Source organism: Oreochromis aureus, linkage group 5, assembly GCF_013358895.1.
Source record: "Oreochromis aureus strain Israel breed Guangdong linkage group 5, ZZ_aureus, whole genome shotgun sequence".
Classification (NCBI taxonomy): Eukaryota; Metazoa; Chordata; class Actinopteri; order Cichliformes; family Cichlidae; genus Oreochromis; species Oreochromis aureus.
In genome coordinates this window covers 15,765,031-15,792,793 of record NC_052946.1, presented here as the reverse complement: position 1 = coordinate 15,792,793, position 27,763 = coordinate 15,765,031, and the positions used below count along the sequence as shown (strand labels likewise).

Here is a 27,763-nt window from a genome sequence, read left to right as displayed (position 1 = left end):
CAACAGTTGAATATTACAGACAGTTTGTTCACTATAAGAATTAAAGATTGTTTACATATATATAGAGAAACAATAATGTAACAATGAAGAATCTGAAAGCTAACCAAAAACTTATAATTTGAATAACAAGCTGTTGCGTTATGACTGCATATGTGGGACTCGTGTTTGACGTCAGGTGGAGAACAGTTTAACAGGGGACTTTCCACAAACAGGAAATACACCCCAATGAGTAACTGGTAAATAACCCAGGTGTAAAGTAGCTGCAGTGTTTATACAGAAGTTGGATAGCAGTGGTGTTACAGACGCATACACAGTTGAGGGCAGGGCGTATGCCCCAATTCCCAAGAACAGGACAAAAATAAGGCAAGCACGAGTAAGCAGGAGACGAACATTGAGTAAGCAGAGGAGAGTCGCAGGTGCTGGAGCCCAGTCAAGGAGGAGAGGACGCATGACAGCTGGCCTGTCATACACAATGACTTATTCAACTAAAACACACACAGAGTTCACCAGTGGGTACTGTACACCAACTGTCTCCCTGGTGAAGTAGTGAACAAAGCAGACAATTAACTCCCAACTCTTTCTCACTTAACAAAACATGTTTATTCCATAACAGAGAGAAGAAAAAAAAAAAAAAACTGTACCATGTTTGAGAACATTATGGCCTTAATGTCACGAATTGGGATGAGTTAATCAACCAGTATCACTGGTATTAAGTGTTTCATTTACATGAGGTCTGTATTTAATGGAAGCCTTTTTCCCTTGATGTACAACGCTAATACTTGTTACAATCTATAATTCATCTTTTATTGCATTTACATTACTAATATAGCTCTGACACCAGCTTGGCACTGGATCTGATTAAGAGGCATGCTCTATATATCCATTACATGTTATTACAGGGACTGTACAGTTTCTGTAGGCAACAGTTAAAAGACTGAAACCTCTCTCCACCTCCTGGCAGAAAGACTAAGCGCAAGTAAACATCAGCTCAAACACTTAATATACACACTCTGCGTTACGCAGAGGCAAAGTTAAATGCCTAAAAGTCACTGAATAATAAAGAATGTATTTATTCAAGACAGTTCACATACACACAAAAAAGTAGCATCTATGTGGCCCACAATCTTCAAACAAAGCTGAACAATCCAAATAAAATCTATAATACACAAATTTCTGTGTAAAGTCATTACATGGCAGTGTAACGCTTAAAATAACCTGTGCAGCCATTTTCACTGAGGGTACACCTGGTAACTCAGCCGGTTTATTCTCTCTATTCTTAAGTAAATTGCAAATGCAAATTAGACTTTACCAGTGCACCATCTTCTGTTTGCTAGGAGCTGGCCACAAGTAAAACAGAATAAATAATTAAATACAAAATATACATAAGAATGTGCATTTAAAACAGGTTCCAGAAAAGAATCTAAAGTACTCCGAATTATAACATTTCAACACGAACCAACATTATAACATAAGTTACTGCAGGCATATCCGTCAGAGGTTTGACAATTGTACATACTGAACACATTAACATCAAATTACCAAGGTTTAACAATTACAGTTAATACTTCAGCTGTGCATTACCGTCTACGTTTACATTTCTGGCTGCAAGAAACTAGACTTAAGTCACCTTTGTATTTCACAATACATTCACATGTGCTGAAAGTACATCAATTTTGGGAGGAAACTTTCATAAGCATGAAACATCTAAAAACAGATTTATAGACTTTGTTTCTTCCTTCAGCTGCTTTAAAACTTACATTTTAGAGCTGTGTTATGTAAAGAGATGCAGGAGGGCTTAAGACAAAAAAAATATATATATAAAAAAAAAAAAAATAACAAAAGGACAGCTCAAAGAGACCTGTACTTTCATACTTTCATTTATTATTCTGTTCCGTTTCTGTCCAGATGGACAAAGTAAATTAATGAAAAACTTAAGCACATCCTAAAATTTCCAGAAATAAAAATCAGCACCCAAAACCTGCACTTTGAATAATTACAAGAAACAAAAAAAAAAACAAACAAAAAAAAAAAACAAAAAAAAAAAAAAAAAAACACACCATAAACTTTAAGAGGAAAAAAAAAAAACCCTTCATAACATCAAATAAAAACTCAAGCTGTGTGCGCCTATGTGATCGTTTTAATAAATAAATAAATACTTCCGGATTTGTATGTCCCTTATTTAAATGTGGCACCAAAACACGCAGTTTGTATAGTGAACTGTTAAGACTGAGGTTTCGTCTAACAATACTTCAGAGGCAGTGGGATTCAAATAAACCATGCAACAGGGCAAGATTCACCAAATGCTGTATTTTGTCTCTTTATAAATTTAACAGTAAGGTGCAGAGATTTTATGAGTCCACAAGCAGAGACTGGTACTATGAGCCATGCAGCTGTATGGTTGAATGTTGCTGAAAAGTTTGTGTTGTGATTTTTTGGTCAGGTCCCCAGGACCTTACAGATGGGTTGTGTGCCCTTCACAGGATGAATATTTTAATAACCTTCTGGATTATCTTCCCACATCCTGGACAAGGAGCCTGGAACTTATGTAGCCTCCTTGCACATGGAAAACAGGTAAGCAGGTGAGCAGTACGTCCGTGTATAATATTTCCGTTACGTGGCCGCACTCGACAGAGCTTGCAAGGCTCCAGCAGCGCCTCAGGCCTAACATCCTCAACCTCCATGCCCAGATTCTCTTGACTCTCTCCTTCAGAGAGCTGCTCATCTTTGTGGAAGCTAGAGGGCCTCGGCCCTTTGCCTTTTCCCGTTACCATTGTTGGCAGCGGTCGATCAGCGGTGGAATGTGAAGGGAGGATGACAGGATCAGAAACCGTCCTGCTGCAATCTGGGACATCAATGCCTGTGTCACTGTCATCTTCCTCATCGTGGGTACCGAGTGAGCTGCATGCTGGGATGTCAGGAACAGAAAGGGAATGGGCAAGCCGAGGGACATCTTTATACCAGTTCTTCCTTAGAGCCCAGCACCGAACACAGTACCTCTGGAGAGGTATGTTGTATTTTCGGCACTCTGTGCACTGCCATGCATCCTAAGATATAACACAGCATTCACAAGGCTGATATAGTTTTAAACAACGGCTATAAATGACTAAACCAGGGCTCAGAGATACGGACCTGTATGGAGATCTCTGTATCAGTATCATCACTCAGACACTGAGAGTCTTCATCTGGCTCCTCCTGCATCTAATAAATATACATCAGATCAAATCATCTCTCCACATTTCTTAGTGAAAAAACATTTTATTGGCAGGAAAGAAATATAAATATATTACAAAATTACAAAAAGTCATACCTCCCTGTCTGCTTTGTCCTCCTTCATTCCCCCATCATCCTCCTCCAGTGGAGGCTCTCCTTCTCCTCTGCTGCCTTCTTCCAGAGCAGCCTCTTTCATCTCCACACTCACCTGTTCACTCTCGCCCTCTGTGAGGAACCAGAGGTCGTCAGTGGTGTCCGACACAATGGCCGTATCCTCTTCCTGTGCAAGAGACAACTGACACATCAGTCAGACCACCACTGTTATGATCCGATTTTTGCCATTTGTCAACTAGTAATATAACTGTTGGTTTTCCGAAGCTTGAAAACTCTAAAATGAACCTTATTGCCCATTTTAACCATTTTTAACGATACTGGGTAGACTTTCTAGGAGCACGTGAGGTTTCTTACTTGGTTTGTGTGGATGTCAGTGGAGCCATTGCTCCTGCGGCTGTAGTTATTACGGAGATTACCCAGAAACCACCAGGGCAAGCCAGAGAGGTCCCACTCATCCAGAGTAACGTCCAGTTTGGGTCGCTTGCAGGCTGAGCGTTGCAAACCTTCAAGAGAGTCTAAGGAGGTTTTGAACTTTTAAACAGTGTTTTGTAACAAGTCTGAGGAGGCTGTTAAGTGTGCAATTGACTATTTGATTACCATCATCTGGCTCCCGAGGTCGTCTCTGGGAGGGGGTCTGCAGGAGAGGCCCATCACTACCAGCCTCCAAACCTGCTTTGACCACACCTCCACACATCTGTAAAGGAAGAAAATGCAAATGCAAGAAATTAGAACACAGAGCCGTGACTGGGTACTTGGAGGACTCGCAGCTCCTTTTCAACATGGCCTCTGTTTGCAGGTGGGGTGGGACGGCACAAGGGACAAAGGGCTGGGCAATTTGGGTAAGGGCCAGTGGGGAGGGAGTTCAAAATAATTTAGGATATAACTGCAAACTGAAATGTTGAGTGCTGGGTAAACAGAAGCAGAAAGCAAAGGCAGGAAAGCCAGTATACTAACAGACAGGTGAATAAACAAGAGCATGATCACACAATCCACCGCAACTCTAAATTCTTTGGATTTAATACATTTATTCCAAGGTATGTACTGTTGTCTCATCGTTTTTTTTCTTAAATGAACAATTTGGCACATTTGTCAAAGCAAAGAAACAGACACAGAATTTAAGTCTGAAGTAACATCTACCAGACAGATCTATTATTTTAAATCACTAAAATGTAACTGAGGAAATATGCAAATTCAACACTTAAATTATGATCTGAAATTTGATTCGATAGCATTCTGAGATGGTTGTGGCACATGCAGCAACCTTTAGTTTCATAAAAGGACAAATATCTTACTATAGCTCAATGTTGAGGCAAACCAAATTAAAATAACCTCAAGCCACGAAGTAAGATCAAACAGGATTTGGGGAGGGATTGGAAAGAAGGGTGCAGGAACATGGGATTAGGTGAAAAGGTTTAGGGTAGTCATCAGACCTGTGAGTGATCAGGAGCTGTGATCCTCCAGTTCGGAGCAGAGAAGAGAACTCTGATACAGACAGAGACAGTGACTCTGCCCCCCCATCCAATGGGTGGAACTGGTGGGTCAAAACAGTGATGAAAAAGCCACCAGACCAAACCAAGAATGGGGTTGTACAGAGACGGTGCCACTCTGTACAACTGCACACCAACGAAGACAGCAGCCCTTACACCACCTTCCCCAGAACACACAACCCAGTAGAAACTAAACTTACACTTTACAAAGCACTTTAAAACAGAGCCTGGCCAAAATAGGATTTTAAAGACTGATACTTGGTGATTTAACCTCCCATAAATAAGTTCTTACTGTCAGGAAAAAAAATGTGTGGTTATTTGTGAAAAAGAAAAAAAAAAATTTTTTTCAAGTTATTATGACAATAAGTCTTGAAGTACCAGTTCATGCTCTGCATAACTGCTCAGACCAGCTAGTTGTTGTGTTTGTTGCCAGCAGGGAAGTTGCAGAGTGCCCTCTGGTGGACAAACTATGGAACATCAACACTCATGACATGGTTGAAGCACACTTCTGTCTCCTCTTTACTTTTTAATTTATCTGCCGTTATAAATGTCAATATCAATGTGTATAAGTAGCTAAAATCATCTGATATATCAGTCGGGCTCCATTTAAAAGGCATCTGAGCAGCTGTGCACTTAGCCTGTGCCATCTGTTACAAAAAGTTGTGTGTAGTGAGGTGAAAGCAGGTAAGGGTCTCTGTTTCTTCTGAGCACCATGCTTCAGCTTTACCTGACCACGATCCTCCACTCCGCCCTCTACACATTCACGGCCCACAGAAAGATTCTCTGCAGCGTCTGCATTTCAAATGAGACACAGTAACAGAAAAAGGACATCCCCCCCTTTAATTATAGCATTGCACACTCTCACTAAGGCCCTTCAGATATGAAGTTTAAGCAGGGGAAAGGTGTCCATCTGGGACTGTGCAGGATCCCCACATCCTCCAAGCGATGGACGGCCTTTCACAATCACTCATTATATAGCCAACAAGATGGTCTTCGAATATGCATGTAATGGAATATGATGCCAAGATAATGTTGGTATACCCACAGATCTTATGTAATTTAAAAAAGCCACAATGATGCAAATAACAGTGAATTAATTAAACACAAAGAGCAGAGGAAGAGACATACTTTGACTTCAGACACCCACAAATGAATCCACAGATTTTTTTTTTTTGTTGATTCCACCTAACAAAAATATAATTTCACGAAAAAAAAAAAATGTGCAAAGGACTTAAATCAATAAATGAAAGAATCACTTACCAGCACAGTCAATAACAACCAAATACTTCTTCAGCATTTCATACACTGGGCTGTAAAACGGGAATACAAGCATTTAAAATTAAGATTTCTTTTTTTTAATTTATAAAGTCCAGATACACAAAGCAGAACCAACAGTGAGCACAGGTTATGGTTAAGGTAATTACCTCGGGTTTTTAACAGAGAAGCTCTCCACTTCCAGCAGCTCTCCCAAAGGATCATCCTGGCAGTGGACTATGTGCTGCCTCTGTTTGTCATACAGTTGCTTCCCCATGATGTATTGGCCCAAGTAGTGCATCACCTACACAAAGCAGAAGATTTCATATGTACAGGCTACATTTGTACCTTTGGAATGACCACGTGACCGATAGCTCCTTGTCACAGGTCTTTTTGCAAAGTCATACTAGACAGCTCACCTCTTTGAGCGTGAAGACATCCTCCTGGGCTCCAGCCACACGCAGTATTTGCAGGAGAGGGGCTTTTGGTTGCACCTAAATGGACAACAGCACCACCGCTTAGCATCACATGTTATATATGAGGTAACTGAATGCTTGTAGTTCCGTCTTAACTGCACCTGATTCCCTTCTCCCGGTAGCGTCCTGCATGACGAGCTTGATGCCGGAGTCTGGGCTGGTAGGGAGCTCATAGTAAACGAACGAAGTCTGCAAAGCAAAAATTACAACACGCATTATAAACGACTCACCACACTCACCCATTCAGCAGCATTCCACAGCTTGCTATAGTCACTGACTTTGCACATCCCACGCAACACCAGCGCCTACGGCGCCAAACGCAGCTTAACAATGTCAAGTTATTGACAGACTGAAAAAACTGACAGCGTTTATATTCAGTGCCAACTAGGCCGAGTTAACTTCCCAATCTGAAACCGTCATGGCCTGTCACTTCTCGCACTATTACTTTCCCTTTGGCGCCCTCACACAACAAAACTAAACCAGGCGAGCCAACGCCGAACATATGGCACAAAAATGTAAGTATAGGTATTACTGTGTGCACACACACACGTGAGCTGCAGCCTCTCTAGACATCTCTAGCAGGTGGCAAGGCTGCTATCGCTACAGGCAAACGTGTTAGCTAACATAGCAGCAGCGCTAACGATGGCTAACTTTGGAAGCTAGCCAGTTACTCAATAATTCGCTCCTAATATTAACTCACCGTGAGGAGCTGACATTACTTCACAGCCACTACATTGCTCCGGGCGCAGTATTGGCTTAACAGCTGGTCCGCATCGTAAAGACGTACGGAAAACTTAAATGCTGGCTTTTTAACACTAGCTAACGCTAGCAATCAGGAGACAGTTAGCTGAACTACAGATTCAAAATGATGACTGTGACTACTCAACTTCCGCATGAGAATCTAGAATATGGCTCCCCCTACTTTTTAAAAATATTACTTACAGAGGCATTTTGCCCTTTTTAAAACAGTCTTTTCAGATTAAAAGCATGTTATAAAATACAATAATTTAAAAAACCTTCAGTGAAAATACCCTGTCCAGTTTAGGAAGCGTTTATGAAGCATAAACCACTGAGTCCACTTGCTTTCGAACGGTGACAACACGACATCCCAAGAACGTAATGGTTTTGCTGGTTGTGGCCACAGACCTCCTCTCTCTCCTTATCCCTTAGAACGGGGGACCCCAGGCCGCAGGTTTTAAATATCACCCTGAGTCAACACACCTGAATCAAATGATTAGTTCATTATCAGACCTCTGGAGACCTTCAAGACATATCGCGCATAGCTAACTGATTTAAACACAGCCATTTAAATCAGCTGTGTTGGATCAAGGACACAAAACCTGCAGAATACTGGCCCTTGAGGCCTGGAGTTCCCCCTCACCCCTGCCTTAAAAGAAGAAGGCTCTGTTGAGTGTACTGAAATCTGCAAAGAGGACTGTAGGCAGCATCATCCCTGCCACCGGGCATCTACACCAGCAGATGCTTGAAAGACGCTGCTCACCCTGCACACATTTGTTGCACTCCCCTCAGGTGGGAGGCTGTAGAGCAGGAATGGTGAATCAAACAATCAGTTCATTACCAGGCCTCTGGAGAACTTCAAGACATATTGAGCCATTTAGCTATTTAAATCAGCAGTGTTGGATCAAGGACACATCTAAAACCTGTAGGACACCAGCACTTGAGGCCTGAAGTTGGACGCCCCTGCTGTAGCCCATTCAGCCTGCACAGGTAGTCCAGCTCCATGGCGATGGCACATACATTTGTGGTCTTCTGGTAATGAACTATTCATTTGATTCAGGTGTGCTGACCCAGGGTGATATCTAAAACCTGCAGGACACCGGCCCTTGAGGCCTGGAGCTGGACAATCCTGGGCTACAGGAATCATCCCGTGCTACAAGCAGTGGCTAACAAGGTGTCAGCACCTGCAAAGCCATTCACTTCATGAGAATTGTCTTGTTGTTGCCTCTCCAGTGCATCTGTTGTCACTTTCATTTGCACCAACGCAGATGAATTGGACACAGAGTGTTTTCTGTTTTCTTGTGTTATGCTGTGATGACTGAGTGACCCCTTAATTCTTTTTGAGCGCTGTCCTTCTTTCAGAGGAAGCAGGCAGCTGGCACTCAACAAAAAGCACAGCTAAGTAAGCATAACTTTCATTACCTACAGATTATAAAATCCAGCATTTCTTCTTAATAAACTCCAGGGGAGATATTACCTTTTCTCCTATAGTTAAAATAAAAAGTATCTGTCTGCGTGAGTAATGCTACATGTCATATCGTGAAATTTGAAACTCACTTAAGACCACTTTATATAAAAACACCACTTTAACTGGTTTGTTTCTATATGGGGTTACTTATTCATAAAATATTAACTTTATGAATAAACCACTATTAAAACAGCACCTTATTTTAAGTGCTTTCAGTAACTTACAAGAACAGTTGATAGAGGTCGTTGATATGTCCCCTTCAATATTACAATATATTTTGTTGTATACTGAGCAGTAAAGTAAACTGATATAGATAACAGTAAAAACTAATCTCCTCAAAAAGGAAAAAACTTTGACTTTATGTTCCTTTTAGGGTGTATTTTGACACAAAAATACTATTAAAATAATTGCTGCTAAAGTACTGTAATTTTTTCTATGTACTTTGTGTTGTGTTGAAGAAAACTCCAGCACAAGAGCACAGATTTAAAAGAGAGTATTATTTCAGTCTATAAATGCAAACATTGTTATAAAAACATCTGCTTGACAGAATACTGAATCCAGAGTTACTCATCCCAGCAAACAGACAGCGGAGAAAACGAGATGGAAAGAATGTCACCACTCTTGGCCCCTGATATTTTATGAAACATACAAGGACTAGAACACACGCAACATCACACATCTGTAGACGCAGTGCAATAATAAATCATTAAATCCAGGAGACAGCTGGGCTTGTTCTTACTGACAGTTAAGTAAATCAAGAAGGATCAAGCATTAAAAACCTGCTTTCATATCTGACAAAGTCCACCTAACGATCCTTGAGTTATGCCTCAGTATTAGGCCAGCTTATTGCAATAGCTTATTTGCTGGGGTGGTATTGCATCTGCTGGAGAATACAAGCATTAGCCATAAGCCCTACATGTGTGTCAAATGTTACACTTCTTACACCGCAGATAATAAAAACAGCAGCCAGCCAACACACTTGCAACACAGCTAAAACACTTGATATTACACAGACATGCGTACTGGGACACAGGTGTAGTTAATTTTATAAAGCAAGTGCTCTTTACGGTCACCAGGCACCATTAATCTTAATGCACTGTTATTGTGAACAAAAAGTGAGGTTATGTTTTGTGTTGCGCTGATATCAGATGATTATAGAAACGTTTGCACTTCTTTTTAAAACCACTATCGTTATTTATTTGCTGATTATGCCTGGCTGAAATGTCAGTGAAATACAAACAAACAAACAAACAGCAATGTACTGGCGCATCCTGTTAAACAAGAATATCATAGAAGTTCAAGTAAAGGGTTTGGATGAGCATTCGTTTTTATAATGCTGGGCTAACGTTTGAAAAATAACCATTAAAAGTGCTTTGGCAATAATTCAAGTCTCTCATTTTCACCACACACGCAGGAGAGTGAAAAATAATGACTGTGTTGGGCTGGGTTTCAGTAAGCACTAAAAATGAAGGACTAACATCTTTTACACTTGTTTACTAGAGTTTATATACGTAATAGATTGTTTAAATTGTGTCAGAGGTGCTCTATTGGATTGTAATCTAGTGTCTGTGGAGGCCATTTGAGTACAGTCGACTCTTTCTCGTGTTCAAGAAACCAGTTTGGGAAGATTTGAGCTTTGTAACATGATGTTATCGAGCTAGAAGCAGCCATGAGCAGACTGCACTGCGGTGTGGTCAACAACAACACTCAGGCAGGATGTGGTGTTTAAATGATGCTCAGCTTGTAGTAAGGGCCCCAAAGTGTGCCAAGAAAATATCCACCACACCATTACACCACCACCACCACCACCATCCCAAACTGATGATACACGGTAGGATGGATCCATGGCTTCATGTTGTTTCTGGCCCTACTATCTGATTGTCATGACAGAAACTGAGACAATCTGCCGTTGTCTAATACCCGTGAGCCTGTGCAGATATACCCTCCACTTCCTGTTCTTAGCTGACAGCAGTCTGGTCTTCTGCTGCTGTAGCCCATCTGCTGTGTGGTGGGTGGTACATTCAGAGATGCTCTTCTGCATACCTTGGTTGTAACGAATGGTTATTTGAGTTACTGTTGGAATCCTGTCAGCTCAAAGAAGTCTGACCAAGCTCCTCTGACGTCAACAAGGGATCTCCACCCAGAAAACTCACTAACTGCATATTTTCTCTTTTTCAGACCATTTTCTGTAAAGGGATGGTTGTGCAGGAAAATCCCAGTAGCACAGCAGCTTCTGATTTTTAATATCCATTATTTGCACACTGAACTAGGAGAACATGTTTTGAAAGCAAGAACTATATTAACTTCGATACATTATCTGGTACCTAACAAAAGATGAAAGGTTCTCCTTAAAAAAAGCCAATTCCAATCACCAATTTGAGTCTTACAATTTCTAGTGCATTAAGCGATTCTGGCCAGTTTTTACCTTCAAAGATCCAGACAGTATGGTTGAAAAAAAAAAACTATTAAAAAGAGGTACCACTGTTCACAGGAGTTAGTATCAAATAGAAAACCCCAATTTCCCAAAACCTGTGACAAAATGAGGAACAAAAATTGATGTTATTGCTTCATTTTAGCGATTAGCGAAACCGATAAAGTGGCCCACCATGAACACAAGGACTGGACCCTAAAGTTTTAAATGTACAGAGTACAAAAACTACTTAACTGACAGCAGATGAAAACTCTGAGCTAAAATACTGATTATTTTCTGTGTCCTGTTTCTCCCATGTTTCCCAGCTCTTAATAAAACATTCTGTGCACCCACATGTCCAAGCTGTAGCAGCTGCATGGTGCTTGTGCAGTGCAACGCGGTCTCTTCTCAGGTCATCATGAAAGGAAACATACAGAGCACAATGGGGCACATTTTCACACTCAAAGGTCTTTACAGAATTTTCTGTGACAGAGAGAACAAAAGCTCTCCGGGGATCCCAGAGGCTTTCTTCTGTCCCCTCCCCTTCCCTCCCCTCCCAAAATCACCAGTGCGCCTATTTGCTGGGAGTCTCAACCGGTACAAGGAAGCAATATAGGAAGTTGCCCCGCTGCTGCTGAGTCCTCCGGCCTCCAGGGGATAGCGAGAAGTGAGAAGCAGATGTTAATCAGCATGTGGGAGCAACAGGAATGCCCAGGCATCATGAAAGACTGCTTTAGATTTAGTCTGAAGAGCCTTTGAGTGGGAAGAAATCTTATTCTAAAAGGTCCTATGGGGAGACACAAACAGTATAACAGTGTTTATAGATAATCACAGCGTTTTAGGTAAAACTAATAAATATAAGGGGCCCTTTACGCAACATCTACCTGATCCGAGTCCTCATTGTACTGTGCTTTTCCTGTCTCCATGTAGTGGGGGTCCACATCATCCACTCCTTCTATTTTGTTAGCTTCAGCATGTTCCCTCATAACAGAGTAACGGTGCACGAGGAACCTGATGAGGACAAAAGTCCATATTAGGAAGAAACCGAAGAGACGTGAGTGCAGCATTTATTACTGCGGCTGCAACGGGTGAAAAAAGAAAAGAAAGCAACTCACCGTCCTCCACAGACATATTTCTTAACCAGCCAAACACCTGCGACAGCGCTTGTCAGGAGGATCGCTATGACGACCATGACTATGAGAGCAGTATTCGCTGAACTGTTTTCAATCTGTTCAAGAGACGGGAAAAGTTTAAATAAGCAACGCAGTGCACTAGGTTCCTCGGCCTACAGTTTATACGTTATTTGGAGCTTCAGAAGTGTCTTTTCATGCATTTTAATTTGCAATTTATGCATTAAATATATCTAAACGAAATTTTAAAAAGTAAAAAAAAAACAAAAGAAAAATGAAAAAAGAAAAAAGGAAAGGTAACGGATCAAAACAAAAAAGGAAAATACACACATACGTTTTATAGATTCAAAACATTCACAAAGCATGTAATTTAAACTCAGTTTAGATCTGTGTAGAACAATGATGAGAAATAATGCTCCTTAAACTCATTCAAAAAGCAAAAACAATTGATTTTTGCCCACTGCACTGCCTCATTTTCTGTTACGCTGGCTTGACGACATCTTGCTTTGGAACTGACACCAACACTGGAGTCGGAAATCACTGAGTAAGTCATTTTACAATGCCATCATGATGCACTGTTTGCAAAAATGATTCTGTGATACCACAAGACAAGTGAAGAAAAACATAAGACTTAACTTTTTTCCCCCTGTGCTGTTTTTCCCCTTCTTTCCTTTTCAGTTAGTTAACAAGCCTGTAGTTTAATGCCATTCATTCGATAAGAGTCACCAAAAGAAAGCATGAAAAAGTGACTCTTGTAGGTCAAACTGGCAGAGGAATCACTTTAGAATGCTTGCATGTACTAATAAAATATTAAACAGACTTTTGGAGGAGGTGGTAAAGTTTATGGCTGTTACATCTCATCAAAAAATGTTCAGCTCTTCATCAGTGTGTATCTCCATTTACCTCTAAACTCTAAATATGTGTGTTTCAGTAGTGAAGAGAAACATAAATTTACACTTTCTGTTAACAGATGTTAAAATTTTCAAACTTTTACTACATTTGATCAAAAGTTCGACTCATGACAAGCTGCTACGTGATTAGCCATTTCACACCTCCAGTGCTGACCATGCTGAAGATCAGACCCTTCATTAAGTTTCATTCTGTCCCAATAAGTCTATATACTAACCTGCACAGCCTGTATTTCAGAATAAGCAGAACTCACCAGGGAATAAGGAAGAAGAGCGTTGCTGGTGCACATCCTCCTCAAGTCCGTCTCCTTCCTAACTGGTTGGAAACCTCCCTCACACTGGCTGCTCGGAATCTTCCGGTAGCTTGAATAGGAGGGAGAGATATATGTAAGGCCAGACAAAATTCAAAGAAAAGGACATCAGTTACAGCAGAACAACTCAAAATAATATTCCCAACAACAGTGGAGGGAGATTAACAAACACAAAAAAAGTGGGAAAGAGAATGGCCATTTAGAAAATCCTGTCTTGAAGCATGGACACCAGAAGTGTCTGTTTGTAAATGTACCTGCTTTTTCCACAAGAACTTTGTTACAATTCTGGAAGAACGAGGTCTGGATTTTTTCCCAGCTCTCCTTTCTGACACATTAATAAAAAAACTTCAAGTTGCAAATGACACCTAGTGACAATATCTGAACACAGAAATGAAGAAAATTGCTTTTTCATTCAGTTTTCATGCTGCTTTAAGATATTAGATAGATTGTCCTGTCTAAAAAAACAACAACTAATAACTCAGAAAATAATTTAGTTAAATATGTGTTTTCAACAACTCAAATCATCAATTTTTTAGAATATTTTCTGCTTCTCCATCTAAGATTTGCAGGCCCATTGACCCACTTTAATGCCATTTTTCTAGCAAACTGAAATCAGAGGCAGTTGGCTATTCTAAAAACTGATGTTCTATGATGCTTTTATTACAACAAGTGTGTCGTACAGCTCTCTCCATGCCCTTTCATATAATATATCACTTGATATGGTTTCCTGACATTTTTTTCACCAGTTAAGCTTTGACTTTTATTTTAATTTTAAATTATTTAAATTAAATAAATTCAAGCTCTTATTTCTATCTAGCATCACAAAAAACATGACATATTGAAAAGTGGATGCTAGACTGCTCACAGACAGACAAACAAACAGAACTGAGGGAGTATATAATCGAGAGTGTGTGTCTCTGAATAGTAAATACGGTATATAATTATATTCCTCCCCATTGCTAAAATAAAACACAATACTTTTTAACGTTAAATTCATAATCACGGAAATGAAGAAAATGCTATTTTCTTTTAACTTTCATGCTGGATTGAGCAAAGATCACAAGCTGTACCACAAAAACAAAAATATCAGTACATAGTCTAACCCAAACGAAACCATAAAAAACCGGCTACCATATGATCTGATTGCCTTGGACATTGCAGTTCACACATGCCGGGTGAGTCCAAGAAAAGTTCAGGGGTGTTGTGGATGTGTAAAAATGGTTTGTGCATCTCAGGCACAGGGATAGTATCTGTAATATGCAAAATGCGTATTATAATTATAATGCATAATGTATCTTGGTTTTGTTTTTTGGGGGTTGTTTTTGGTAAAAATGTCAAATGTCCTCACCCACTGGTCTGCAGCTGTTCAATGGTCCCATTTAAACAGAACTCCAAAGGACGGTCCTTCAACTCTTCCTGCTCCACACACTCTGAGCTGTTCTCTGGTCGGTAATACCCAAAATCACTGCAACACAAAGCTGTGTCATTTCTACACTAATGCACTGTTAAATGCAAAAAGCTGAAGATTCATTGAACTGTCAAATATGCAAATAAGATAGATCAAATTTAGACTATATGGACAAAAATATTGGGTCACACTTGTTTATCACTGAATTCCAGTATTTTATTCAGTCCCACTGTAGAAAATCAAACACCCAGCCATGCAGTCCACCTTTGCATATTTGTGGAAGAGTGATCTCACTGTATTTGAGAGTGGTACTGTAATAGTTCATAAAATTTCTTCCCTCCTAGATATTCCACGATCACATGTAAGTGATATTATTGCAAAGTGGAAGCAATTAGGAACCACAGCAACTCACAGGTAAAGTTACAGACTGGATGTTGAGGTGTAAAAGTCACCAGTGTTCTACTGACTAAATAACTGCACAGGTCCAAACCTCTTCTGTCATTAACATCAGCACAAAAGCTGTGCGCTGGGAGCTTCATGGCAGCTGATCAGCAGCTGCATGCAAGCTTTACATCCCCAGGAGCAATCCAAAGCATTGGATGGAGCACGTTGTCACTGGACTCTGGATAAGTAGAAACATGTTCAGTGAAGATTAATCTAAATGCTTCAGCTTACCAAGATATTTTTGAAAATTCTCTCCTTACAGCTTTGTGGGAACAGTTTGGGGGAAACCCCCTTCTTTCCAGGATGACTGCGCACCCGTGTACAAAGCAAGGTCCATAAAGACATGGCTGGATGAGTTTGGTGTGGAAGAATTTGACTGGTCCACATAGAGCCCTGACCTCAAACCCATTGAACACCACCTTTGGGATGAACTAGAAAAGCGATTGAAAGCCAGGTCCTCTTTACCAACATCTGAGCTTATAAATGCCATTCTGGATGAATGGGCAAAAAATTCCTACACACATTCCAAAAATGCTGTAGAAAGCCTTCCCAGAAGAGTGGAAGCTGTTATAGCTATAATCCAACTTCATATTAATGCCTATGGATTTAGAAATGGATGTCATAAAGGTTCCTGTGGGTTTGATGTGTACGTGTTCCAATACTTTTGTCCACATAGTGTATTTTGAACTAGTAGAGAGACGGAATATCAGAATAAATAATATGTTGAAAGAAAAAGTCATGCATAAAGAGCATTCCTACAAATATAATGTATACCCCACAATCTTGTTATGTAAAAATCAAAACCCAGTTTCAAGAATACCATAATAAAGTCACAAGTTCATCTATTACACTAATCACTTGCACAAAAGGAGATGAAGTGAACAATGAGATACCAGTGATAATCATCCAGTGTACATGGACAGGGGGACAGCCTCTTGCTGACTGCATAGTCCCTCCCGTTCCAGCAAACAGAGCCTTTCCTCAGGCGTAAGAAGGTCTCTTTATAGCCCAGCAAACAGCCATCATTAGAACCAGTGGTGTCTGAAGAGTGACCCAGCCACTGCACGTAGTCTCCTTCTGTGCCTGCAAAAGCAAACACGCACATTATCATAGTGAAAACACACTTGCTGTAATACTGCACAAACATCGCCATCCTCTGTGCCTTACTCACAGTCTCTGGTGAGGAGCTTCCTGAAGTCTATAGTGATCACCACCCATTTACTGAAGTCCTTCCTGTAGCCCCACAGGCTGACGTTCATGGAGCGAGAGCCAGGCTCACTGTCCATGCCACTGAAGTGAAGTGGGTCATTGGTGAAGTTATATGTATGCCAGCACTGTCCTTCATCTGTGGAAAACCTGACGGGTGGTTAAAAAAACATTAGCTGCAAAAGTGACACACACAAACACTTACATATATGTCACAAAATGCTAGACAGTGTTTAACAGTCGCACTTTATCTGGCTGACAGGTAAGTTAGTGTGCTCCACAGCCACCAGCAGGCCTCCAGAGTCCAGTATAGCATAATGATGGGGTCCCTTGAGGGCCAACATCCATGAGTAGCCCCCATCATCAGACACATACACATCAGGGAATAGAACTGACTCTGCATCTTCAACACTGCCTGGAGAAAAGGGAGGGAGACTATCAAGAAACATTCAGTAAAACTGATTGCACTGAAAGAATTTTGTGGCCTTGCGTGTCTTACCGTGGGCCAGAATGAGGCCCACTGCACTGGGCTGTGAGAGAGGAAGCATGGGGACGTTCATCTTCATGGTGGTGCTGTAGGAGGCGTGGATGTGTAGCCTGCACTGTAAAGACACAGTGATTTACACACCGGCTCGTACTGAGAAATTAAATCTGTTTGAAAGAGTTTATTTTGAGGCGTTACAAGAGGTCACGTGTGACCACATCCTAATAAAAATATACTCCAATACTTGTGTCTGTGTGTCTCACTCTGTTAGGTCTGTTGGTAGAGGTGTCAGTGTTACAGTGGCTGTTCTCTGGTCTGCGCAGCCTCTGCCACTTTGCTCCTTGGTCATAGGTGATTACAGTCTCCACTGTGCCATCTGCAAAACAAACATGACGGATTCAAAATTCACTTAAATTCCTAGCAGAAGATAATTTTCACGTTTACTACATTTAATTGACATTTAACTAGTGTGTTAACTGACCGTCTGCGAGCACACTGGTCATGTAGACGCCCCTGAGTGAATGGATGACAGTGAAGTCAGTGTCACTTCCTGTGGTTGTGTAGAGGTGGCGCTCCAGAGACTTGGAGAACACAGTTCCTCTGTCATCTGACACATAGATGGTTCCAACACCAGAGTCTGCTCCGCACAGAACACAAGTCTGGATTATACACTGTGGTATGTTAACTGATAGCAGAAGAGAAATCGTTATCAGCACCAGTTCTTACCACCGGGGTCATCCACGTGCATGAAGATCACGTCCTGATTGGCTGCCAGGATGGAGTAAAACTGCTCGTGGTTGACTGTAGGAAGCTGAGCCATGTTCCACGTCTCGCCTCCATCCACTGAGACGTGGATCATACGCTCTGTACTCTGTCACACACATGCACAGACACAGTAACTATAAGGTATACAGAGGGTGTATTTATGCTACTTTTAGTGGGAATCATTACACCAAAACCCAGTCACCTGTATGACACTGTTGGTTTTACAGTATATGCTCATCGCCTACACCCCGTATTATTAAAGACACCCAGTCTGTCTCTTTTATTTGCCTTTACACCAGACATTAAAACATTAAATTCTACATGCCTCATGAAATATGTGAGTAAATTCCTCTACATGCATGGCTTATACTGTATTCCCAGTCAAGGAAAGCATTGTTGGATAATACATTTATAAAACTGTGCTTTTATCTTGAAAGCTAAGCCAAGAGGAAGATGTAGATGGCCTTTCAACTTTGTGTGAGCAGATCATTATCTTATGAATGTGGGCCAGGCCAACTCCAGATACAGTCACACCAAACAAACTGCATTCCAGTCACAATCCAAGCATTTACACTACAAGCATGCGATTTTGAGTAGAGACAAGCTATAAATAATATTTATAAGACAACTAATAATAATGTATGGCAAGTAAAATCAAATATTTTAATATCCATACAGAGAAAAGACAGTTTTAAAGGCAATAAAGTCATAAAATTAAAGAGCAGATGACTCTTTGCCAGACAGATGTATTGTATAACAAATAGTTATTGCATGAGGTATGAAAGATTTCCTGTATCTGTGTTTAGTTACCCAGATAGGATATCCAGATACAGACTGAACATTAATGCCAGATGTCACAAACTATTTGAACGCTTTAAGTGAGAAGATGTATTTTTGTTTTGCAAACTGAGTAAAGAAAGCATAGAAAGAAGAAGTAGAAGAAGAAAATGGGTGTACAAATAAACAAGTACACCCAATGCCACTAAAAACACACAATACACAGACTGCAAAAATGCAATGCCTGTTCACAAAACAAACACACTCTGCTCTTAAAGAATAAAGGTATAAAGGTACACACACAGACGTACCGTGCCAGTCATGATGGAAGCGAAAACAAATCTTCCTCCAAGTACGAACGAGTAAACTCTCGTTGCAATGGTGTGGAAACTTTTACCGTAGTCGAATGTCTTTCTTAGATGTAACATGCCTTTGTCGTCTGACAGAAAAAAAGGTGAAGTCAGTGGAAGTATCATTGAACGTGTTAATATAGCACTTTACTCACATAAAGTGGGGATACGTATCTCTGCTGCTTTAATAAGTCTGTTAAAGGAATGGATTGAGTTGCACATAGATGGAATTTCTTGATTGGAAATAAATCATGAATGTTTGCTGCAAATCAGCAGCAGAGTTAAGACAAAATACATTCCGGCTGTTTAATGCACTCTCTAGTCAGCTCAGCCACAGGCCAAGGTGCACGAGAAACTTTTAATAGTGTGTGGATCAATCCATGTGTAAGAATCCATTTGGTTTAGACTGCCAAGTTGAAAGTAACTCATGACTGTCAACAACAAGGCTACGATAAACCTGGGTCAGCGTTCGGATACGACACATTCGGATGGTGTGGATACATAAAAGGAGTGCATGTCTCAAAGGGCTTCTGTGGAGGGGTCGTGTTATCTTCACTTACTGCATGATCCGTTGTTGATTGTGGTAAAGTAGATGCTATTCTTTGGACCCCTGTGTGTGAGAAAAACAAACCATAATTGGGTAGAATCAGACGGTGGAGGGAAAGATCTAATTGCGCTAACATTGTTTAACATCTGTAAATCAAATGTAGATCCACTTTTGGAATTTGTAGAAATTGCAGATTATGGTTATGGTTTTAAAGTGCTGGTGTGAGCAAGGCAGACATCAACCCTGGTTACCCTGGTTACCCCCCCCCCACACACACACACACACCCCACAAGTTCTGTCGGGTTTTGTTCGCTGCCAAACGAGATGAAGGTTTTCACACTGCACAGATTCTGGTTCAAGGACTGCGGGCTGAATAAGAATGCCACTGCTGACTCATGATTCAGTCTGACATCAACCTCAGCTCCCTGGCTCTGCAGTCAATTTGGGTTGAGGCCTAAATGACAGCTGTGGTCGCACAGAGCTATCACAATGTTCCCACAATGCAGCGCTAACAACCGCAGGCTGACACCGCAACCTCATGTGAACTCTGGTGTTCAAATAAAACCAGAGTCAGGACGGGGGATACAGACTGTGGTGAGGAAAGCAGCTGGAAAAACAACAATGGACAAAGAACACACATACTTCTATTTTTACCAAAAGCAAAGACGTACATGTTGAGTGTTTGTAAACCCACATGGACAAATGTGCCTCTCAGTGATGGAAACTTGTGTTTTATGAGAAACATTTATTTTATGTGTAAACACCACTGGCCTTTCACCTGGGCCCAAAATTCACTCTTGGCTCAAAAACAGAGAGCAGGAATCCTGTCTAAAGGAAGCGCGCACTGCTTTATGTTTATATGAACTTTCATTAAAGTTGAGGGAAAGTCTCTAAGAAAAAAAAAAAAGGCCAAACGTAAGGTTCACACCCCTCACCTGTCCTGATTGTCTCTCCTGTCCTTAATTATACTTTAACATCAATCTGATGGGGAGGTCAGTTCTTACCATCTGACCAAACACACACTGTCGTGGATCTTCCTCCAGGTGGCGCCAAAGTCCTCAGACAACCACAGGTCCATCTTAAAAGAAAAAAGGGTACTTTGTCAGTAAAAAGGGAGTACAGGTTTATCTTTAGTATTTAAACATTCCTAATTGAGAAATTAGGAAATCGTTCACTTCAGGAGAAGAGAGGTTTTCTTTTATTGAAACTCCAAATCCCTGACTATATACCATGATACTGAGTGTCAGAAGTTTGTTGCAGTCCCCGGGGTTGTACAGGATCTGAATGAGGGGCTCAAATGGCAGGTCGGTGGAAACAAAGGTCAGTCCAAAGTCCTGCGAGCGAAACAGCCGAAAACCCCCGACGTCGGACACATCACCGCTCAGGATCACCTGAAGCCGAACAAAAGAGCCAGAGTTAAATCAATCGGTTACGTAGCTGATGAGAGAGAAAACACATTTAAATCAAACCAAAACACTGAACATTACTCAGGTGGGGATTCATTGCTTTTCTTAATTTTATGTCAGTGGTTTATCTGATCAAATAAACATTTTGGAGATGCCACCTGGGAATCAGAGGATTACAACTGACATTTATTTACTGCTTTCTTTAATGTAAACAATGGAAGAACTGAGGAAATTGTGCAGTTTTACTGAAAACACAAGTAGATGAGAAATGATCCACAACTGCAGAAACCTTTGAGGATATTTCATCGTGTTGCACTGCATGTGCGGACTCTTTTAAAGATTCGCTCACCTTCCCTGAGTGGTCTGGACTGATAGCGATGCCGAACTCTGTCTGGATGAAGGTGTGGTTAATCAGATGAGTCACATCTTTGAACGTCTTCCCATAGTCTTCACTGACACACAGACAAGGTTGCAGTTAGACCCTCAGACCACTGTAATTAGAAAAAGTTTAATAAAGCCACTAAACCAAACCAGCAGCGAGGCACTTCTCACCTCCTGTAGAGGTTAGACTGGCCGAAGCGGATCATGAACAAAGGCACCTGAAAGGTTGTCAACACCAGCAGCACCTGGGGTGAGAGATGAATGGAGTTACACAGAAATCAAGCATCATCTTGGAGTTATATATTGTCATACACACTAACTTACCCCCGATCCATCGCCCACCCAGGCTAAAGACAGCGAACCCAAAGTCTGCACCTTGAACGTGAACTGAAAGGGAAGAAAAAAAAGAAGACATTTTAGTGAAAATCCAGAAAACACTGCCGTTTACTAAAAACTAGACACATGAACGGAGAGGACAGCTTGAATTTTCCATACTGTCCAAAGCAGCTCGGCCATTTGGATGCACTCTGCGTGTGTGACCTACATTCCTGTGTAAATCACAAAGACGAAGCCAGAGAACAACACACTTTGCTAATGTCCCGAACGCAGCAAGAACACTCTCCTTTAAACACATGACAGACATTAAGGCTGAATGTAGCCAATTTTTCCGATGTTTACCTTAACAGTCACTTACTAATACATTCCTCAAGCCCTGAAAGATTCAAAGTTCAAAATAAAAGAAACAGGTGTGACATAATATTAGCGGCACGGAGGGAGCAGAACTACTATTTCCCAACTCTGACAGAAAAACAACATTCCTCTTCATTCATCCCGACTGAAGCTCAAGTGTTTGGTCTCTAGCCACAGCCCACAATGTTTGGAGTCTGAGGGAGCAGGTTACTCCCCTCCTCTCTTTAGCTGGAGGGGCAAAGATGTTTTCAAGGTGAGTACAGCCCAAAAGCGTCTGTCCATAAAGCCACAGAAGATGGTCACGTCTGCCGTATGCCTCCTGAATCCATCTGTTCCTATTTTGATCGTATAACTATTTTACAACTTCTACCCCGTTTGCAATCCACTTTTCATCCTATTGGTCAGTTTTTTTAAAAAAAAGTCATATGTCCTGTCCTCCCAAAAACTCCCTCTCTAGCTTGAACATACAGGTTAAATGTCAAAGCTTTAAAGATTTTTACAAGATATAAGAAAGTAAAACTATTAGCTTATGCTTCAGTAGACATGTTTTAATGAGACTATACAGCTACAAGTATTAGCATTCTAAGTATATCTTTAGTTTTTTTATTCACCTTAATACAATTATGATACTATTAGAAAATGTGAATAAGGATTAAAGAAGCAGATATGAATATAAATATATACATATACAGTACACACACATACTTAAATTTACCCAGACAACCAAGGCAAAGTTTTCAGAGGACTCTATGAAAATTACTCCTCCCACTTCCCAGTCTTCGTTATAGTGTTGCTTCAGTTCATTGAGGTTTGAACTGAAGCACAGCTCTCTTAAGGACTTTGACTGGACCATTGCAACACCTTGATTCTTTTCTTTTTCACCCATTTGGTTGTACATTCGTCCCTGTGCCTTGGATAATTGTCCTGTTGCATGACCCAGTTTTGGCCAAGCTTTAGCTGTTGGACAGATGGCCTCACGTTTCACTCTAGAATACTCTGGTATACAGAGTAGTTCATGGATCATAACATGGAGAGTCTGAATTTACTTGGAAGGCCACTCCTGTGAAGACTGTGGGATTGCTTAAATACACACTTGCATGCTCCAGACTAATAAGCTGCAAAAACTTCTGTTTTTATAGAGATGTTCACACTTGCTGATGATCATCTAATCAAGGGCATTGGATTAGCAGCACCTGGCTACTGCTACTTACCCTCTTAATTCCTGTGGAAGCAGTAAGGTTGGACTTATCACTGCACTGAGTCATGTGAAAACTACTGAAGAGGCTACAGGAGCTTATAGGGAAGTAATGCTTGCAGATAAATGCTTGTGGGAACATGCTAAAAATGCCAGCAATGCCACTAATAACAAGCAGAGTTTTCAAACCATGCAAATACAAGTAGAGCTGAGGCTGATGGGAATGTCATTAGCTGTGTTGGTATCTTGCTCAACATCAACATAATCGTAGAAACTGAAATGTGGGATGACTACCAATGCTAAAATCAACAAAGTTAATATAATTCATCCTGAGGAGGACATAAATGACTGTACGAGTACAATCACAGCAGAACCTGAGAACACAAGATAAATATTATGATAATTTCAAACAAAACAATATGCAATTTAAGTCATGTGTTGTCCTAATATTAAGTCTTTGCAAATGTTTCTGCCTGTTGCTATCACACCTGTGTTAAATTTAAACCAGTGGGACACTTTCCACATCGGTTTCTCTGAAACTCTATATGGACAAAAGCTGACTTGGCCAGCTGCAGGAAACATTGCACTTATACCACAGGTTGTCATTTTTTGTTTTTTACCTAGTATTTAACCAGGAAGTGAAAACTCCTCAGATTTATAATCTCCTCTATAAGATTATCATGGGCCAAGATAGACATCTAAATGTAGGAATGTAAATTAACATGATGTATGTAAAAATGAAGATAAGCCTGACCCAGTTGGACATGGCCTCACATACCAGACATGACCTCATGCTGTGTCTCATGTTGGATTTAAGGGTCCAGAGCTGCTCTGTAAAGGCTCCTCTAACCTCCCGAATCTGGCATTTAGTTCAGTCAGAAACAACGAAACTTCTGGAGTGTGCATCACAAATAGACACATACAAACATCTATACAAGCAGACTCAATAACACACAGTCTGTGGGTGGGAGCACAGTAAAGTCCTCTCACAGAAAAGGCAACACAATGAGCTCCTTATTCTCTGCTTCAGCAATGTTTACGCGCATAAAACTTCAGAAGGAGGAGGTCAAATGCTGAGGCTCTGATCTCACACATGAAGCAGCACTGCAAGCCTCTGCTGTTCGACTACGATTTGAGTTCCAAGCTGTTTGCTAGATTCTTATTCTCCAAGAATACCAGAAAAGAAGAAAAAAGGAAAATTAATGCTGATTAATTTTTAACTAATACATTTACAAAGTGATTAAAAAATCATGACATTACTGCCCATTTTAAGTCTGAGCGAAATTTTAATCTCTCAAATAATTAGCTGCTTGGGCGAGAACGGCACAGCAAAATCTTTTTGTTTGGTCTTTTTCATGTTTTTCTCTCCAGGCTAGCAGCATGGCTCGTCAGATGGCAATGCCAAGCTGTCATCTGTTGGCTCCAACACTAAATTTTAGCATGCTAAAAAAAATTGAAGACCTATCATATCATATTTGATACTTGAGTTTTTGAGACTTCTACATCACCAGTGTTTGTTTTCCTCGCAAAAAAACTAAACTGCAAGTTTAAAAAATAAAAATAAAATGAAAAATGCTGGATGTGGCAAATAAAATGCAAATTGAAGTTCATATAGTCAAATTAATGTTCATTTTTTTTCTGTCAAAAGGTTCAAAGAGTCTTTTTTGTTTTTCAAAAGAAATTACAATTTTCTGGCAATTATTTCATCATTTGGACTTTAAAGGGATACGGCAGCCTGATCTATGAAATAGATAGCAGTGGACTAGACTGTTAGATCTTCTGATAATTTATGTATCCATAATAAACTGAAAAACTCTAATCTACTGCCCAAATCCAGCTAAACCTTCACATTTTTGCTGGTAAAAACAAAGGAAGTAAAAACTATAAGATATTGACATATTTGTCTTTAAATAAGGGCTTACTGTATACTGTATATACATAAAGTAGCATCAGTTTCATTGTTACATTAACAACGTAGTTCACTGAATAACTGATTAATGTGAAGACACAGCTGGACTCTGCTACATGTGCTGCAGGCTGTGCAGAGAGGATGGTAAACACGGGAATCAAGCATCTTTGCCTACACCACCTTCTGTAAGGAAAGTTTCCATATCAGTATATATATGCTATGTTAAATACATATTCAGTATGTTTGACTGATGCTATTAGATGGAGCAGGCTAATTTTTCCACTGAAGTAGTGCAAGTTGGTCATGGATTGTACCAGTGCCTCCTCCATTTATACTTTGTTGTTCTTACTGTATGTTCCCTGTGTATCAACAAGGCCAGATTTCTTTCTGACACACACCATGTGGTACACCAGCTCTGCTGCTTTCCTTGGTGCTCCAGCAGCTGGCTGCACCCCAGCTACCCTGAGAACAGAGCACTTTTTTCCTGTTTGTTTTGTTCTTTTTTGGCCTGAGGGAACGGGACACAGGATAGAGTCTGAAGAAGGGGGAAAAAAAGAAAAGAAAAACAAAACAAGCTAGTTTGTTAACCTGAGTCAGCTAAATGAACCTCGCACAAACGGGGAAAATACGTTAAGGCTTGGGCTGGCTGACAGAACACATCCTGTGTAGTCTACCAGGTCTACAAAAACCACAAAAAGGAGCACAGAGAGAAGGAGGTCAGCTGTGTCTGATCTGATAATTTACAGAGCCATCTGGAAAATAAGGAGCGCGTAATACGGATCTAAATCCTTTTTCCACTCCTGATCTAGCATGCAGGTCTGATAACTCAGCCCACAGTGGAGATCAGACGAAGTTTAGCAGAAGAACGTGGGGAATGTTTGTCAGGGAGAAAGGCCCGGAGGAGAAGGGAGGAGTCTGCGCTCTGAAAACACGCTGAATTATTTTCACGCTGGATAGAAGACCAGGTGTTTCATTCAGTGAAATGATGTAACACCTATTACCTTCACACACACACCAAAGTGTTGTATCCATGATTTCAGAGGACAATACACTGGTTTACAACCTACCCCTAACTTTAAAACATGTGGCTGACATTATGGGTCTGTTTTTGTCCCCATAAGGAAGATAAGTCCCCACAATGTATAAAGAGATTCAAGACCCCACAGCATTAGTAATACATGCACAACTAAGACACACACAGACACACACACAGACACACACACACAACATGAAAATGATCCTGTGGAGCTTTGTTGTAACTTCTTATGAGTTTGTTTTTATTGTGCTTCTGGTTGGATGTTCAGTTGTTGTTTGTCTGAGAATAAAAAACGAGAAACACTGTACTTCATGCCTATCACCATTCCACCATCTCATGGCGATCCCAAAGAGGTAGTAGAGGTATGTTATCAGCCGGCTCTTCCAAGATCCCTCCAGACACGAGGAACACAGTCAAATGTGTATGACTGTATGCAGTTACATTCTCCATTCACCCAGCACCATTAGTCCATCAGAGCATGAAAACACAGAGTCAGCGGGCACCACACATGTGGAGCGCTGACCTACATTAATCCAGATCAATTAAAAAAAGGTTGCAACAGAAAGAAGTAGAAAGATAGGAGAACTGGCTGAAACTGGCATATTACTTAACTAAATAACTTCCACTTTCACCTTCTCCACGTTTTCTTTGTTTGTTTATTGACTAGTTACAAATAAATATTATATAAAATATCAAATATTTTGATATTCAATAAGTCTTTGGAATCTTTTTAAGGACTGATTTGTAACTTTCCTCTGTCCCGTGTGCCAGTAAAAAGTACATCTTAAAGTTTTACACAGGTCCTCGAAGCAAACAAACTGGAGATCCCTTTAAAAACATTTAGAAATTAAATAATAATTGATTAAACAATATCAGATTAACTAATAACAGAAAAAATATAATGGCCCTCTATTTGTATTCGTTTTTCTATTAAATAAATCTTTGACATAATCTTATTAGTCTTTTTTTTCTTATCCCAAACTGTCCTGGACTCACATACTCAACATTAATTAATGAGCATTTGAGTTAGTTAAACGTATTCAGTTGATTTTATTTGATTGAATTACTATCAAAATTTCTTTCCATCGTTTGATCGACTAATCTACAAACCCCTTCAGTAATTAGAAGCAGTTTAATCTGCAGGATTCACATCTTTCCTTGTTTGCATCTGTTAGGAAAATGTTTGGAAATGTTACGAGCAACTCCATCACGTGAGGAATAAGCTCACATATAATCCTGTCACTGTGGGTGTGAAGGCACTTACAGTGCTGGTGTCGTTCAGCAGGGCTGACTCTACTCCGGGCAAAGCTGTACATGTCTGTTCATTCAGTCCTGCGCTGCGCTTCGGCAGCTCCTTCCTCTCTGGAAGAAGTCGCTCCTCATCACCACCAAACTCCCCCTGCAGCCTCCTCAAATGTGAAAACTTTCCGCCTTCGTACTGATATCTGCCCAGCGCAGACGAAAACAGCCCGAGCGCCAAAATGTAAGATGCGGAGATCATTATGAAACCAGCGGTGTCCAACTCGAGACTCCTGCGAGAAACTCCACTGTCCCACCAGCAGTTGGCTGCACATGCCCCCCTCATCACCCAAAGCATCTTCCACAGCGGCCCATCCACCGCGGCGCCGGATTGGTCGGGACCAGAATAACCTGTGATCT

The 27,763-nt window shown here is 40.7% G+C and overlaps 2 protein-coding genes across 8 annotated transcripts; both read right to left on the bottom strand.

The window, feature by feature from the left end:
- Positions 1-575: 575 nt before the first annotated feature.
- On the bottom strand, positions 576-8,156 carry mdm4 (MDM4 regulator of p53). 7 transcript variants are annotated; one of them, XM_039612461.1, is made up of 11 exons: positions 8,043-8,156; positions 6,643-6,730; positions 6,485-6,559; positions 6,236-6,369; positions 6,072-6,121; positions 5,539-5,603; positions 3,922-4,018; positions 3,679-3,839; positions 3,308-3,505; positions 3,130-3,198; positions 576-3,044 (listed from the first exon to the last, which is right to left on the bottom strand). In XM_039612461.1, exons 1-11 carry the CDS (start codon positions 8,051-8,053, stop codon positions 2,475-2,477), a joined length of 1,518 nt encoding a protein of 505 aa, XP_039468395.1. In that variant the 5' UTR covers positions 8,054-8,156; the 3' UTR covers positions 576-2,474. The 7 variants fall into 7 exon arrangements, with proteins under 7 accessions (XP_039468395.1, XP_039468397.1, XP_039468393.1 ...); XM_039612463.1 differs by lacking the exon at positions 8,043-8,156 and adding an exon at positions 7,625-7,733; XM_039612459.1 differs by lacking the exon at positions 8,043-8,156 and adding an exon at positions 7,573-7,709.
- A 1,764-nt stretch (positions 8,157-9,920) lies between these two features.
- LOC116326398 (sortilin-like) lies at positions 9,921-27,721 on the bottom strand. Its single transcript, XM_031747655.2, has 20 exons — positions 27,369-27,721; positions 21,599-21,661; positions 21,446-21,519; positions 21,243-21,345; positions 20,717-20,878; positions 20,492-20,565; positions 19,501-19,550; positions 18,902-19,029; positions 17,775-17,919; positions 17,530-17,685; positions 17,312-17,424; positions 17,064-17,166; positions 16,811-16,979; positions 16,530-16,714; positions 16,252-16,441; positions 14,855-14,971; positions 13,450-13,558; positions 12,273-12,385; positions 12,042-12,168; positions 9,921-11,944 (listed from the first exon to the last, which is right to left on the bottom strand). Exons 1-20 carry the CDS (start codon positions 27,699-27,701, stop codon positions 11,930-11,932), a joined length of 2,529 nt encoding a protein of 842 aa, XP_031603515.2. The 5' UTR covers positions 27,702-27,721; the 3' UTR covers positions 9,921-11,929.
- Between the last annotated feature and the right edge of the window lie 42 nt (positions 27,722-27,763).